This window comes from Adiantum capillus-veneris, chromosome 17 (assembly GCF_014529385.1).
Source record: "Adiantum capillus-veneris isolate H3 chromosome 17, ASM1452938v2, whole genome shotgun sequence".
NCBI lineage: Eukaryota > Viridiplantae > Streptophyta > Polypodiopsida > Polypodiales > Pteridaceae > Adiantum > Adiantum capillus-veneris.
Genome location: NC_140947.1, coordinates 47,097,272 through 47,114,228, shown reverse-complemented (window position 1 = coordinate 47,114,228; position 16,957 = coordinate 47,097,272). Strand labels below are relative to the sequence as shown.

The following is a 16,957-nucleotide window of genomic DNA, read 5'->3' as shown; positions in this document are numbered from 1 at the left end:
CTCAAGCTTGCCATAAGGATTCTAAATCTGATAAAGCCAAATGCTTTGATGATTCAACAAAATTAGGCATATAGCTTGTACATGGGTTACAAAGCAATTCAGCAAAACAATCAACATAAAAAGAGCTTTCTAATATATTTGTTGTCCGTTCAATACCTGCACAAACTGGCTGAACATGACTCTAATATTATAAGCATGCTGTTACAGAAGCTTGAATTCCTGTCGCAGATGTTCAAACAATGCAAAAACCCTGTTATTTTCCTTGGCATATTACATGGCAAAATCTCAGGGTCTCCTCAGTCTGAATCCGACTCTGCATAAGGTGTTGATCTAACACGCCTTGGCACTTCCAGCCTATCTTCCTCATCTTGTGAGCCTTTTTTCCTTGTCAGAACAGCTGTTAAACAAGAAGTTGCAGCAGCTTAGGAAGAAAGAACACCTGCTCCCTGTTGCTTACAGAACATTCTACAAAAGCAGCGAGAAAAGCAGTACCTTTGCGTAGCAACCAATTTTCCAGTGTGCTAGTGGAGAAATCATCCACGCCTCCTAGATCGTGAAAGCCAACTAATCTGTCAAAGGCAACTCCATCCCTGCACAATGCATGACCCCGATTAGACCAGCTAAGGAATAAGAAAATAGTTCTTTCAGCAATTAGCTAATTACCTGAATAAGATCACACAAGGCAGAGTCTTTATTGCCAGCTTTGACACAAAAAATGGCGCATTCTGTCCGCAAAACCAGATAAAAGTTTGAGTGCATGTACACAAGATGCAGGTTCTAGAAAGCAATTAAATGGCAAGAAAATAAGTGATGGGCAAGTTCTTACTTTAGCCAGATACATGGAGTCAGGAGCCTCATATTAAGTATCAAGATCTTTCCCAGGCCCAATCATATAAAGATGAGTGCAAATGAAGAAACAAACCAAAACAGAAGTAATACCCAAGTGACCTATCAGACCCAAAACATACTACAACCATTGTGTCTTGCTGACTTGAAGCTCAAGCAAAACGATCTCCAAGCATCTTTGATCCTCAAGCTCACCTTGTGCTGGTGATCCAACTCTTTCACAAAGAGCCAACCACCTGCAAATTTCTTTGTAGACATGCTTCGCAAATCGCATGTCCACATCCTAGTTGTAAATCTCAAAAATGCAATCGTTTGCCTTGATCCCCTAGTGTCTACCAATCTCAATCCTCAAATCCTGTCAGATGAGAAAATATACCGACACTGAAGTCAATACAATGTTGAAAGCCATGTCAACAAAATGGCACTGTTTATAAGCCATCTTCATTCCTGAAGGAAGAAGAGGGCCTGCTTATGTCCTCTCGCATTTTTCTGACACAGTCTCCATCCTTCTCTCCGTGTTCACCAGCAAGCAACGAGGTCCAAAAAGGGGCCTTTGAAATTGTAATCGATTATTGGAGTGTCAGTATTTCAAGTTTGTAATGCTCTCTGTATTATAACAATTGTGAATGTGGGATGTGACTCACTAAGCTATGGTCTAGATGCTAGTGATGTACATGGTTAAGTCTCTCGGCATATTAAATGCCACAATTCAGCAGTTTTCAACAGGTATAGGGAGACTCTGTCCCGGAGTCAACCCCATGCCACATCTGCATCTCTGCTCGTAGGCATTGGGTATATATAAAAACAAATGTCTCCTCATATGACAGTAGGTTTACATCTTGCGAGAGCTCTCATTTGTCTGTTGGCCTGGCATGCTGTCCTTAGGTGTCAATAAAGCTGCCTAAATAGCATACCCCAATGATTATGGGACATAGTGCCTACTTACTACTAGTGTCTGTGGGAAAGCTGGGCATATTAGAGTTGTTTCACATCTAGTGAGTGTAGCTAGAGGTGCGGAGGGATCCGTGCCAGTCACTCTAACATAATGATCATGCCATCATATACAGCTGCTCAATCATGAGTACCATGAATGATAGGGTCCATAGTTTTTCAATACATCAACCATACATCAAAAGTCGGAGCGCATGTAAGTGCAGAATAATGTAAAGATCAGACCCCCTGAGGATTCCATAATCCATATGGCTCACTAAAGACAGTCTACAGAGAACACTTAGAACAATACACAGGGGCACAAAACCATAGAATGCAGTGAAACACCGTAGAAACTTTGATATTCGGCTCAATCCAAGATCAATCATCATAGTACATACCAATGGCCATCATGACTAGTCTCAAAATAGATGGTGGTTTCCCTTTAAACCCTGGGGAAGACTGATCATACTTCAATCAGATCCGGACACGATGGTTCCCAATTGGACAGGTCCGGAAAAAAATACAATAGGATGGGTCTTGTGTGTGTGATGGAAGGGGCGTGACCAGGTGTGTGTGGAGTCTGGACTAGCTGTGAGAGAAAAGCAGAATGTGTGTGATCAATCAATAGGGATGGGGGGAGTGAAGGATCTAAGGATGGACATAATGCTATCATCTGCTGTACTCCCTCTTACCATGCCCCCTTTCTGAAAGCAAGGTGAATCCCCCCGACTCAAGCCACTGTGTCACCAATGAACATTACATAAAAGTGATTGAATGGTACGTGACACATCCAACCCCATGTGTCCTTGGACAAGCTACACCATAACAGGGTTCAGTCAGTCCAGTCAGTCTAGATTAGAAGTGATCTGGCACTTTTGTGAGTCTATTCGTAGACCGTGCATGCCCAGTCACTTAGAAATAGATGCATATCCTCCGGTTGCACACAGCATGATCATCAGTATTCCCTTCAGAATCCATTAGAATCAGTTAGAGAATTTTTCAAGTGACTTTATCCCATTTTCCCTATTTTTGACATTTTTCACTTATTTATTAAGTGACTTTTGTTGGGTAGTCAATAGGGCAAATTGGGTAAGTTAATATATAAGCAACCCAAAGCTAGTACTCAACAGCAAAAGAGGCAGCAGGAGCACCGCTCAACAGGCACCTTCTCAGCAGGACCCCAAAGGCTTCTAGCGTTTTTGCTCCACAAGATCTTGGCTAGCGTTTTTGGACAAGACACCGCAGATCAGCTAGCGTTTTGCATTTGCATAGCCACGGCGACAAGACCACAGCAGATCAGCCTAGCGTTTTTGCATTTGCAAAACCCCAGCAACGGAAGGACCAATTTCAGCCCTGGCGTTTTTGGATTTCAGCAGTAGATTAAGACTGACAATTTTCACCTAAAGTGTAGCAGATTCAGCCTGTAAAGACCATCAGTTTTGAGCCCTAAGAAACCTCAGTTTTCAGCCCTAAACCTGCAGATTTTCAGCGTCAAAGACCCACAGAAACAGCCTCCAAAATCAACGTTTTTGGACTAGTCACAGATTTCAGCCCATAGCGTTTTTGGACAGCAGTAGAAAGATTGCAGATTTCAACCCTTAGGTCGACTTCGTCATCACCGTCGTCATCATCGACATAGCCTAGACTTGCATCAATCCATTGCATACGCATTGTACACCTTTGTGCAATCAAAGTAGACCACTCTCGCCGACGAGAGTGGGGCCTTCGAAGGAGGGGTTTACAACCTCTCGAGTGTCGTATCTCTTCTCTCTCTTTCTCTCAGTCTCATACACTTTCACGCACAGTGTCCACTCACTTTGTTGGTGATCATAGCACTTTCCATTAAGAACGGAAGGCTCTCCCTTCCATAAGAACTAAAAGAAACCTTGAGCACAATTCGGAGCACTCATCTTAAGCAAAGCGCAAACAATCATTCCGTTGCACCTAACATTGGTATCAGAGCTTTGGCAGTGTTCTGTATCACTCAAGGAAAGAACCACGCGTTTTTGCACAAAACGCCGCAGATCAGCCAACGTTTTGCATTTGCAAAGCCACGGCGACAAGACCACAGCAGATCAGCCTAGCGTTTTTGCATTTGCAAAACCCCAGTGACGGAAGGACCAATTTCAGCCCTGGCGTTTTTGGATTTCAACAGCAGATTAAGACCGGCAATTTTCACCTAAAGTGTAGCAGATTCAGCCTGTAAAGACCATCAGTTTTGAGCCCTAAGAAACCTCAGTTTTGAGTCCTAAGAAACCTCAGTTTTCAGCCCTAAACTTGCAGATTTTCAGCGTCAAAGACCCACAAAAACAGCCTCCAAAATCAGTGTTTTTGGACTAGTCACAGATTTCAGCCCATAGCGTTTTTGGACAGCAGTAGAAAGATTGCAGATTTCAGCCCTTAGGTCGACTTCGTCATCACCGTCCTCATCGTCGACATAGCCTAAACTTGCATCAATCCATTGCATACGCATTGTACACCTTTGTCCAATCAAAGTAGACCACTCTCGCCGACGAGAGTAGGGCCTTCGGAGGAGGGTTTTACAACCTCTCAGGTGTCGTATCTCTTCTCTCTCTTTCTCTCAATCTCATACACTTTCACATACAGTGTCCACTCACTTTGTTTGTGATCATAGCACTTTCCATTAAGAACGGAAGGCTCTCCCTTCTATAAGAACTAAAAGGAACCTTGAGCACAATTCGGAGCACTCATCTTGAGCAAAGCGCAAACAATCATTCCGTTGCACCTAACATTGGTATCAAAGCTTTGGCAGTGTTCTGTATCACTCAAGGAAAGAACCACAAGAATTTTTTTGCTTGTTGCGGTCGCACGAACCCAAGTTTGCTTGGGCGTGTCGATTCCTAATCGTGTTTTGTTGAAGAGTGACCAGAATCCCAAGAAAGAAGGGCTTGTCCAACCTCCCCTTGTGTCTCTTTTCACTCATTGAGAGTGGACCATGCACTTAGCGGCCGGCCAATCGACGTGCGGTGGGAAAAAGCAACCTTGGTGTGAGCGCAAGGCCGCCAAGGGGTGCGCCCGCGGAAAAGAGCAGAACTCGGGTGAAGAGAAGATCCTTCTCTAACACAGATTGCAAGCAAAAGAAGAACCCAAGATCCACAAGAACCCAAGTTCCTCGTGAACTTAAGAACCCAAGACTTCAAGTGTATGGTCATCACTCGAAGCGGAATGGATACTTCGCATGAAGGTGGTGAGCATGGGAGTGGCGAAGAAGAGTTTTCCTCACCAGGAGGTTTTTCCGACCCTTCCCCATCTACGCCAAGGATTGCACCAGTTCCTATGGAGGCTTGGTGCAAGACGATGATGGACATGATGACAACGTGACACGAAGCAAGAATGGCAGCCATGGAGGCCAAAGAATTTGATCGCAAGTACGCAAAAAGAAAAACAAAATTAGATCGCAAGAACATTGTTCATTCTTCCTCTCTCATTTCTAATGTGCAGGCGAAGATTGAACGGATTCAGGAGAAGGAGACTCTCTCGGTCTCGTGTTCTCCAAAGCATGACACACAGGATTTGCATGATGATAAGCATGATGAATTGAATGACAATGATGAGCATGATGATTTGGATGACAATGACAAGCATGATGATTTGCATGATCAAGATGTGATTACACAAGCATGATGATTTGTATGACCATGATGTGATTGTTCACAAGAATGATGGGTTAGTTGATACTTTTCTAGTGAAGCTAATCTCATTGTAGATTCGATCAATCACGAAGAACCGATCTTGGCTCTCACCTCGAGGTCCAAAGAACCCCCCCAAGAAGTTTCGATCCCTCACGAAGAACCGATCTTGGCTCTCGAGCCTAGGTCCAAAGAACCCTTACAGGAAGTACTATGTGTTCGAATGATTCGTCAGCACGCATTGTTCGACTGTTTCATTCGTGATTGTTTCCTGTATTTTAGTCAGGGTCTTTTTGTGATCCCTTTTCGTAGGCATGACATATTGTACGTTGAGCACATTTCACTCAACGGATGTATGCGGATTATTCATGAAAAGCTGAAAAGTATGCATTCAAGGAAGTCACATTCCATGTCTCTTCCTTGGCACGACACAGTTGTAGAAAGAGCACAAGAAAGTATGAGCACCAAGCATGGGCATTTCCGTTGTGAATTGCCACAATTGATTGATTTAGATCAGTAAGACAAGATTCGATCTCATTATTTGTGTGTGTGTGTGTGGTGAACCGTTTGGCACTCCGTCTATTTGTTCATCTACATTGCATGCACAGTCTTTGAGGAAGACAAGATTTTTTCCAGTCACTTTACATGGAATAGGTATGTTCATGTTTTTGTGTTGAAAGTGGTTTCAAGAATTTTCAGCCATGGAGATTCTTGAAGAAAGAAGAAGCATGACTCTAGACAAAGTTGAAGCATTGAAGGAGCCACAGAAGACTTTGTCGCTTTCGGCGCGGCCCAAAGAAGCAAGCGTTGCAAACCTTTATGAAGTTCAAGTATCGCACGACCCACACCTCAGAGTGGGCCGGCGAAGAGTCCTTTAAAGGATTCCGGATGTTATTGGCGATCTCCCTCGACTCCATACAGTTCGGTACCAGTTCCTCACTTTGAAAAGGAGGGGATGTAACGTGATGCATCCAACCCTATGTGTCCGTCGACAAGCTACATCATGACCAGGGTTCAGTTCAATCAAGTCAGTCTAGAATAGGAAGTGATCTAGCACTTTGTGAGTCTGTTCGCAGACCGTGCATGTCCAGACACTTAGATTAGATGCATATCCTCTGGTTGCACACAGCATGACCATCAGATTTCCATTAGAACCCATCAAGAGCATTTTTACAGTGCATAGACCTATTTTCCCTATTTTTGACATTTCACTTATTATTTTTAAGTGACTTTTGTTGGAAACTAGGTAGGGCAAATGTACTAAGTTTGTATATAAGAAAACCTAGCGCTAGCACTCCATAGCAGAAGAGGCAGCAAGGGCACTCGCTCAACAAGTAACTTCTCAGCAGAACCCCCAGATACCCTAGCGTTTTTGCATCACAGCAGAAGGCTGGCGTTTTTGGACCAGATCAGCCAGCGTTTTTGCATTGGCAACAGCCTGGCGACAACAAGAAGCAGACGACTCCTAGCGTTAGCAGATTTCCCCCAGCAACAGAATTCAACCCTAGAGTTTTTGGAGCAGCAAGACATTCAGCGTTTTGCAATATCATCGCGACGAAATCAGCCCTAGACTCAGCGTTTTCAGTTTTAAGCAGTCAATACCCGCAGTAGAACCCCCGAACCTCGCATATCTCACCTTCTCGCAGCAGTCAGCTTTCAGCAGTCAGTCCCCGCAGTAGAACCCCCGAACCTCGCATATCTACCTTCCCACAGCAGATCCTTGCCGCACGCTCAGATCCAACGTAGTTTGCAGTTTCAACCCGGAAAACACAGATTTCAGCATCTGCGTTTTCAGCGCGTCGTCGTTGCATCGTCTTTATCGCCGTCGTCACCGACATAGAGTCAAAATTCAGCAAATAGAAGATTTGCAGATTTCAGCCCTTAGAGTTTCCAGATCTCATCGTTGTCCTCATCGTCATCGTCATCGACATTGTTAGCAAGTCCAAGCATTGTAGAGATTTGTGCAATCAATAGTAGACCGCTCTCGCCATAGAGAGTGGGGCCCTTTGAGGAGGGTTTGACAACTTCCCGGTGTCGTATTCTCTCCTCTCTCTATCTCTCAGTCTCAGCACCTTCACTCACAGTGTCCATTCACTTTGTTTGTGTCCATTGCACTCTCTCATTAAAGAACGGAAGGCTTTCCCTTCCCTAAGAAAAAGGAACCTTGAGCACAGTTCGGAGCACTCATCTTGAGCAAAGTTCAACATTCACTTCCGCTGCACCTTACACCGGCACCACATGCCAGGCGACTTTGTAATCGATTGGAAACTAACTGCAATCAAAGGTAACTAGAGAGCTTGGCCCCCAAGTCAGAGCGGACATCCTTGCAGTATTTTTTTATTGATGACCAACAACTGTGTTACCATCATCTGAGTGAGTTTTGAATTGACACTCTAGCCTCGTACTTATAGCTCTTCAATTGATGACCAACAACTGTATTACCATCGTCTGAGTGAGTTTTCAATTGACACTTTCGCCCCGTACTTATAGCTATGAAACCTAAAAGTAAATAAAAGCATCTACTATTTTTACATGGATAGTCAAGCTACCTAAGTTTGCCTCTCCTGAACATCTGTCAGTTGTGTGTGCCTTGGACGCTCGAGAGCTCCACTCTTCATGTGCATCCAGTTGCCATATGTCCTACTCTACCACAAACAAAGCAGTGTCTTGGAAGCCCAATAAATAACACTGCTCAATATACCCTCCGGATTCTTCACGAGAGGGGTAAAGCATCTGTTGAAGAGTGGGAGCGTACCCACATTGGACAGTGCTCCATCCTCACTCAAAAACTCCCAAAATACTACCAATCTCAAAGTGACAGCTAGACCCTCTCCCAGACTAGCTAGACCCATGCTAAAACGAAAGCAGGGACTTGATCTCCCGGCTACACGGACCGCCTAGACACACGTCGGACAAACCACCCAACCATAGCCACCATCCGGCAGCTCCCCCATGTTGGGGCCAACATCCGAGGACGTAGGCGTGCACCCGTAAGACTGAGCGTCCCATACCACCCGGCCTCACCTCCTCAAGGTGACCTCACGCACTCCTAGCCTCGCGGGCTAACCACTGGCACTCTACCAATCGGAGCCGATAACTGCAAATGAGGCCTTGGCCTCCCTTTTATAGTAATGGCCGGCCACATTGGCCGGTTTCACACTACGTCCACCCGGACATTGGACGCCCATCCTGACGGCGTCTGGGCTAGATCCCCTCTCCTGTAAGCGAGACATAACATACTTTCCCCCTTAAGAACCATTGATGTCCTCATCAATGAAGTGGGGATACTAAGTTTTCAAAGCTCTAATTGGTTCCCAAGTGGCAAACCTTTCAGATTGACCCTTCCATTTAATTAAGTACTCGTCATAAGCCTTTTGGTGCGAATGACAGGTACGATGATCTAAAACTGCCTCTGGTTCTTGAGGAATATACTAGCCTGGTCAGACGTCTCGAACTTGACCCTGTAAGGACCTCACCCGCATGGGTAGACAATCACAATCCTAGGAATGGGCATGTCAAGAAAAGTAGCCTTGAGGTAGTCCAATAGCTCTCTAGCGGACAATCTTGCTTCCACCACCTTGCATACCAAAAAGCATGCCTGAAATGTGACCATTTGAGGTCTGAATGGCTCTGAGAGTATGAAACCGGCCTGTTCAATCCAAAAAGGGCGGTAGACTTTACTTTAAACCTTGATTTAGCTTTCACCCATTATTAGTCGTCTATTTTACCTGTACTTTCAAGACACAACAAAGGGGAGAGGGATACAGGCTGCTAGATTGCACCTGTATGAGTAGACGGACACCAGATTGGCCCCTAACTTAGGCGCCCCTTTCGGTATTTCTTTATTGTTCAAAAGAGGGAATAAACGCTGTGGTTCCCTACAAGCTGCCCCGCACAAACTCGGCTGAATTTCCACTGTTCCAGCCTGATTTCGGCAGCATAACTGTACTAGAACCCTTCACGGTCAGTATTCCCACGCATTGACTGACTTTCCCGACGCATATGGGCACTTTGCAAAACCTGGCGAGAATCTGCAGCACGCTGAATTCTCTGTTTTCAGCCCTGAAAATGCGCCAGATCGCCTGTACAGCGGTCCCCTTGCGTCCCCGAACCTCCTGGGGGTATTAGGGTCCGTTTAGGGCCAAAACCCTAAACCTGCAAAAATACACAGCAGGCTGTAATTCACTGTTTCGGGCTCCGTTTCGCGTGCCGGTCGCATCCCTAGCAAGTCCTCGAGCTCCCGCACCTGTAGGGCTACTTGCCCTTTGAATCGGACGAGATTTCTGGCGTGAAACCTCTCCGTATTCACCTGTACCTGCGGGGGGATTAGCCGCTAGCTAATCCAGTACCTGTGCAAGAGGCTCTTGCCTCGGCAATCGCGCATGAACCCACACAACTGTACATTGGTCAAATGAAAAGCCCACTAGAGGGGCATAACATACTGCCAAAGGGGAGAGAGAGGGCAGTGCGTAGCGTGCAGGGCATCACTCCTGGCACCGCACTGTGCATAAGAGGGAAAGCAAGCACTCCATAGCTCTTAACCTGTGACAGAGACTTGCAAAATGAGCCTCCCAGCTATAAATCACGTTTTTGCCTTCTCTATAAGTAGTAAACTGGCCTCAGAGTGCCAAGTGTCACTCATTTGTGCATTTTCCCGCTTTAGACCCTCGGGTCTAAAAATATCTCACCTGCAGCCTCTGTTGACTTGGCCACAGAGTAACAAAATGATCCCCATGTCAAACTGCACGTAATGACGCGAAGACATTTTCAGGTCCCAAAATAGCAGTTCCCTAAATTTTAGGAGATGCTGCCATTGTATCTTTCTAGGTCATCCGACCCTCTTTGTACACTGCGGCCACATCCAAAACTGAAATGTAGCCTTTGTAGCAAAGGATTCCACTTTGGCTAGTCAATGACCCCACTTGGCTAACCATAGTCCTTGTCCAACCTTAGTGCTCTCTTGCCCTCAGGCCTGGACTCCCTCTGGACAGTTCCACACTAGCTATGCAATGCAGGGCAGTTAGATTTCCCGAGGGGTGTTTCCAAAAAGTGAAAGTAAATAGATAATAAGAAAGAAATCAACAAAAAGGATAGATAGTAGTCACACGCTGGTGACAGAGTATCCATTGAAAGTCAATGTCCATTGAAATCCAAGATAAAAAGAAAAACCACCTCCATTGAGCAAGACCGAGTGCGATCGGAGTGCTTGTATTGGTAACCCAATGCCCGCTAATAGAAGTGGCTTATCAAAGTTTGGAACCATGACCACTACCACCAAGTTGCCATTGATGATGACCACTACTAGTGAAGCTTCTCCTGGTATAGAGTAGGATCTGTACATTCGTACGGATAGATTCCATGTCATACTCGCCATACCATATCGAAATTCACGCGTACAGTAAGATCCTTAAGGACTTATGTATAGAAAACAACAAAATAACCGTCAGCGAAGTGCATGAGAGCTCCGTGAATGACCAAATCTCCTACTTGGCACAAAGCATGCCCTCAATGAATGGCAGCTTCAGTTATGCAAAACAGGGAAATGGAGACAGACATGGAAACGGAACGCCATGTCATCATAAGACTTCTCATCATCTTCTACATCAATTGTTTCTTGATTGACAAGCTCTTCGCCACCTTTTTTATCATCAATCTCATACCATGTGTCTGCATTGTTCTCATTGTGGAAACCTATATACACATCACGTGTACAGTCACACTGAGCTTGTGTTTTCCCTTCACCATCTCGAGGGAAACAACCCGGGAAATGCAGTTCTAAGGACATTGTCTTGAACATAGGAAAGATGGGATGCAAAAACGAAATGGTCACGAAGGCAACTTCTATTGTCACCTTCTTCATCATCAAGTACAAGGTGCTTTCTATGTTTCCAGAACATAACAAACTTGAGCTAAGGAAACCCTCCTCTACAGGCTTTATATATCTATGATTCTAATGAAGAATTAGATGATATGAAGATGCCTCTTTGTCAAAAGGCGTGTCTATGATGTGGAATGGATGGAACAAGTCGTCATTCGATCTAACCAAATCCATGCAAAGGCATTGCTTCAATGAGGACTTTTGGGAGAGGGTCCATGCTATCTTAATTATGATCACTCCTTTGTATCTAGTTCTCCGCAAGACGGATATCGAGACAACACTTGTCTGCTAGTGCACTTCATGCATAATGCTTTTAAGATGAAAGAGACGACTCTTCTTGAACCACGTGAGAAAAGAGGGATCTTAGTTAAAACAAACAAAAGGTAGGCATGGATGCAAAGACCTATTCATGATCTTGTAGCATCGCTTTTCCAGTTTCCCAATTCTCCGATCTCGTCACCGATACAGAGTTGTTCATTGGGATCCCTTTTTGCCAAAGACATTACGAGAGGGGAGCATGGGAAGTTCCTTGAGGATCTTATCGCCTACAATATAATCAACATGGCGAACCGGCATTCACTTCTCCTACATCTTAAAAGAGAGTACATCATGAGGCAGGGCATGTGAAAGAAATTGGAGCTCCTTCCTACTCATCCATACAAAAATTCGCAACTGCTTGAGCACAAGGCAATATTGCTGCTCAAACATGTGCATGCTATGAGCAATGCACAAGCTTGATCGAACTAGACAAGTAAAAAATACAAGAAAAACACATAAAGCTGAAACACATGAAGCTAGTGAACCATCATTGATAATTGACTTTGCAGTTGATTTTGTGTGTGTGAGTGGAGCTTACATGGCTGAACTGATGGCGTTCTTCAGTGTTTCTTTATTGAATTAGTAGGTGTGCTATCGTTTAACTCATGAACTCTCACAGTCAACTTGCAAGAAGTGTCAATACGCCGAATCACAAGAACCTCTTCAGGTTTGTTGGAGCAAACAACTTCATTTTCTTTTTGCGAGAAAGAGGGGCAAAGTGTTTGGCGGAAGGAGCCATTACCAGTAATGCTGATCTCCTCAGTTTTATGAATCTTTAATTGATAGTTAAAGGAGGTCTATTTTACACGACAGTACTTCCACCCTGCCCCTAACATACAATTGCCTTGAAGTGATTACGTATGAGGATTTGCAAATTCCAACAGCTAGCCTAAACACACACCAACTATCATGTACCCATAGACAAAAACTGGTTTCCCTGCCATATGTCATCCAAGGTGTAAGTCTTGTTTCAAAAAAAGACAAAACAAAATCAAAGAAGGGTTCAGTTCAAATACCTCTGCATCTACTCTGATGAACTTTGTATCAAAATATTTAGGAGCCAGAATCTTCAGATGTTTATCAACAATCCTGAAATAAGAAAGTCAAAAAGCAACCATTGATAACTACATTATTTAACCGACCACGTTAACCACGTTACTCTTATACCATTTTCAAAACATAGATTGACCTACTTGCATCGCACAAACTCGTGATGATAAAACTGGCAAACCACCTTGTCACTTCCAGTAACTTCCGCAAGAAAATCTGCTTCGCTGACCTAGTCATGAAACCAGGCTTTCATTACTGCAATGGTACTTTGCTATAAATTTCAAACATTTTTAGTCAAAGAGGAACTTACATCACGATAATCACCATGCCCCTTCTTTTCTAACACTTGTCGTTTTTCAGTTTCTTGCTGCATCAACAAATTTTGTGACAAAAATGTGTTGTAAGGCTCGTCAAGAAATGTATAAAAGCTTAATCCTTACCTTCAAGGCAGCAATCCTTTCAGCATGTAGACTCTCCAGTTCTGGATCCTGGAAGTGCATTACATCCATTAACCCAATTCGGGAGCCATCAAACCTACTCAGTTTAGAAAGTAAAGTTGAACCCACAAACAACCAGAATTAATAATGGCGTCACTTCATTAAACGTATCACACAATTGTGCAGTGCACACGAAAGGTACATCTTTTCAATTCTTACAGTTGAGCCATCTAGGTCAATGTGCAACAATCAGTGCTGTAACTCACATTCATTAAATCATCAAGATCAACTTCTTGATGCATAGAGGCAGATGCTTTAGTTTTCTCCTGCTCCATCAGCTCCTGAAATCATGTCAGTCATTGTTAGGCCAAACTCTTAGTGCATGATACCGTGAAAGTCCAAGCATAGCAGTTCTTCCAATAATATTAGACAGGAAATACAAACACAATTATGATGGATTCTTTGTGAATCATCACAGATATATACCTGACTGAATCCAGGAAAAGCCCAGATTCACATCTAATAGAAAGTGCATATTATAAACTCGAGGTAGTGATCCACAAGACAATATAACCATCAGATATGGACAGTGTATTCATCAGTAGCCAATAGTGGGTGTAGAACTAGGTACCACATATCAAACACATACCCCACAAAACCACACACATCCACAAGAGGACACATCAGGAGAGACATCTGCAATCTGCATTTCTCTCATGGCCCTAGAAATGCAGGGCAGATTCCGTAATAACGAAGCCTACCACTAATTGAAGCATAAAATCAAAACAATAATTCTATGAAAAGCAGTTGATAGAGCATAAACATCATGATAGAGTTCTGTTTCATGTGTCAAATATGTACAAGGTTGTGCAAGCTTCATTTGTAACATTTAAAATTCAAGGGTGTCAATGATTCAAGCAGCATCCGGCCAAATCACCTGTGGACTAAGCAAAGTAATACCATCGGAGTTATATATGTAAATAGACTGAAGCGATGGTATGCCCACCCAGGAAAACTTGACTCCATCTTGTAGATCAACCAACCTAAGATCCAAACCACTATCAGTTTTGTTCACCAATGGAGTAATTTGATGCTATATAATTTTTGTGAGTGACCTGCTCAATGTTGTAAGGCTATTTTCATCTCTTTGTTATGGGTTCTTGCAGGAAAACAAAATACACAACCCCAATTTCCCTTATGAACCCTGAGTTCAACCCCTCAAGAATAAGCAATGCCTCATGTAATGCCTTTAATTTTCATAAGCAGTTTCCCTCTTGAAGTGCACTAATCAGGTTGAAAATGCCAGCGATTGTAGCCAATAACCAAGGCAGTTATGAAGCATCATAGAAAACGTAGATCAGACAACCAAATTACCAATGCAGACAAGTGCTGGTAGCCATCAAGCTAGGCATCAAATTCAGCAAAGCTGGCACTTACTGCCACTGGCTTAGCTCAGATATAGGTACCCGGAGAGCAGTATGCTCTTTAAAGGGGCAGCTCTTACATCAAACATTGCCTCTTTGCTTCAAAAATATATCGTCGTTACATTTAAACAGAGTAAGCTCCATAAACCCTTTCTCATCCTTTCCATCTTCAAAGAAAGAGCTAAGCAGACGTCAAAACAGACATGCGAGTATGGGACTGTGAGGGTACCTTCTGGTAATCGCGGGCAGCTGCGCCGAGGACAGTGCCCAAATTGAGGTCGGACATTCTGGATCTGAAGGCGTCTGGATCCATGGCTGCTTGCTGGCGATTTGCAAAACCTGCAAGAAGGGAAGGTCGATGGTGCTAGCCTCTTCTTTGTTTGCGCCCGCGGGAGGAGTTCGTTCTTGAATTTGAAAATGCTAATGGTCGCTACAGACTCGAGACTCGCAAAGTCCCCCAGTCATTCATTCATTTGAAGGGTAAATTTTATCTTGTCCTTCATCTATTTTGTTCTATCTATCTATATCTATATCTATACTATTACTATTACTATTACTATATATTAAGGAGACTGGTTTTCCAGTGCCACATGTCGCAATTTGCTTTATCCGACTGTAGTGAGGACAGTGCGCACACAAGGAGAGAGAGAGAGAGAGAGAGAGAGAGAGGCGACCGAAGGCCGCCGGCCACACTAGTTCTATCTATACTCTTTTGAAGGAGAGTGCAATTCCGGTGACAAGCCTTGACACATGGTAGCATTTGCTAAGTCCGGCCTTGCTTGGTCCGGAGAGCTAATGATTTTTTTTACCCCACTTTTCCTCACCTCGCAAGGAAGTAACGGCCATTAGCGTCGCTTCACCTCACCACAGAACTCTACATTAAAAGTGCTCCTGGAGAATCTTACGCTGCTGTTAGTTGTATTCATCGAAGCGCTCTCTCTCTCTCTCTCTCTCTCTCTCTCTCTCTCTCTCTCTCTCTCCGTCTCTCCGGGCTGCTCACACAGTGAGCGGCTCTGCCCTCTACTCTACTTCATTTCTCATTATTTTCCTTTATGTTTTTTTTTACCCCACTTTTCCTCACCTCACAAAGAAGTAACGGCCATTAGCATCGCTTCACCTCGCCACAGAACTCTACATTAAAAGTTCTCCTGGAGAATCTTACGCTGTTGTTGGTTGGTATTCATCAAAGCGCTCTCTCTCTCTCTCTCTCTCTCTCTCTCTCTCTCTCTCTCTCTCTCTCTCTCTCTCTCTCTCTCTCTCTCTACACGCTCGGGCCTGCTCACACAGTGAGCGGCTCTGCCCTCTACTGTACTTCATTTCTCATTATTTTCCTTTTTCATTCTTGCCTTTGCCAGTTGGGGCGTGCTCACACACAGTGAGAGGCTCTCCACACAAGGCCAGCATAGCTAGATGCTCTGCTCGCGAGGCCTCATTTGTTGACTCCAATTTGAAAATGCACAAGCACAGCGCTCCACGGGTTACAGAGAGCCGAACCTCTAGGGTTTTTACACCGTTCACACAACACCTAAAGATTTATCCACCGAGTCATGTCCTCCTTCAACACGCCGACCCCTAGCACACGCAAGAGTTTTCTTGCTGTGGCCGCTGCACCCAAGAAGGATCATGCTGCTCGCCAAGACGTGAGGATCACAGCCCTCGAGGCCCAAATCCAAGCACTTGTTTTGGAGAATGATGCACTCAAACAACGCTTGAACAAGCTCGAGGATGCGGCAAAGGAGCATGCAACTCTACTTACAAAAAAACACGAAGTCGAAGCTTCTCTCAATGAGACTGTCTAAGCGGCTCAACAAGAAGCAAATGCGGCAGCGCATAAGAAGATTGACAGCGAAATCCAAGCGGCCTTTCAAGAATGCCGGCTACGAGAGTCCCTTGCCCTCAAGATCAGAATTGGAGGACTCTTTTCACCATGGTGCACCGAGGAGGACACCCTCGAAGAAGCCATCACCAAGCTTAATGCCACTCTCCAACCAATCAACATCGAGCCCGACACTATCTCCTGGATCAACGACACGCATAGGCATATACCACCTGGCCAATGTATCCTCGCTTTCAAAAACAAAGAAGAACGGACAAGGCTGCTACGCCAATCCTACCGCCTCAAGGGGACAAAGCTTTGGATTGCCGAGGAATTGACTACAAACCAACTCATGCTTAAAGCAAGCGAGCTCAAAAAGGTGCATGACGCACGCAAACAAGGTAAATGGGCAGTCTATCGTGGTGGTAAAGCCATCATTCAGGAGTTTCGAACTCCCAAGCCAGCTCCCCCTCCACCCGACCCCCCTTAGGGTTTGGGTCTTGATCCTATCCTTTTTTTCCCTTCCCCTTTCGTGGACCCTCAGTCCTTAACTAATATGTATCCAACGTCTTCACTCCAAAAGACCAGATGTAATGTTTTGTATT

The 16,957-nt window shown here is 44.5% G+C and overlaps 1 protein-coding gene and 1 pseudogene across 1 annotated transcript; one reads left to right on the top strand and one right to left on the bottom strand.

The window, feature by feature from the left end:
• LOC147437175 (uncharacterized) overlaps window positions 1–16,957 on the top strand; it is a 262,737-nt pseudogene that overhangs the window by 11,409 nt on the left and 234,371 nt on the right.
• Window positions 113–14,997, bottom strand: LOC147437179 (thioredoxin domain-containing protein PLP3B-like). Its single transcript, XM_086486782.1, has 9 exons — window positions 14,766–14,997; window positions 13,379–13,453; window positions 13,116–13,163; window positions 12,986–13,042; window positions 12,819–12,904; window positions 12,642–12,714; window positions 664–725; window positions 493–590; window positions 113–397 (listed from the first exon to the last, which is right to left on the bottom strand). The coding sequence occupies exons 1-9, from the start codon at window positions 14,847–14,849 to the stop codon at window positions 297–299; spliced, it is 684 nt and encodes a 227-aa protein (XP_086342908.1). The 5' UTR covers window positions 14,850–14,997; the 3' UTR covers window positions 113–296.

Coding starts and splice junctions, on each gene's coding strand:
- LOC147437179 (XM_086486782.1), bottom strand. CDS start 14,849: ATGGATCCAGACGCCTTCAGATCCAGAATGTCCGACCTCAATTTGGGC. Junction 12,715..12,818: donor CACGAGTTTGTGCGATGCAA/GTAGGTCAATCT, acceptor TTCTTATTTCAG/GATTGTTGATAAACATCTGA. Junction 591..663: donor CCTTGTGTGATCTTATTCAG/GTAATTAGCTAA, acceptor TGCATTGTGCAG/GGATGGAGTTGCCTTTGACA.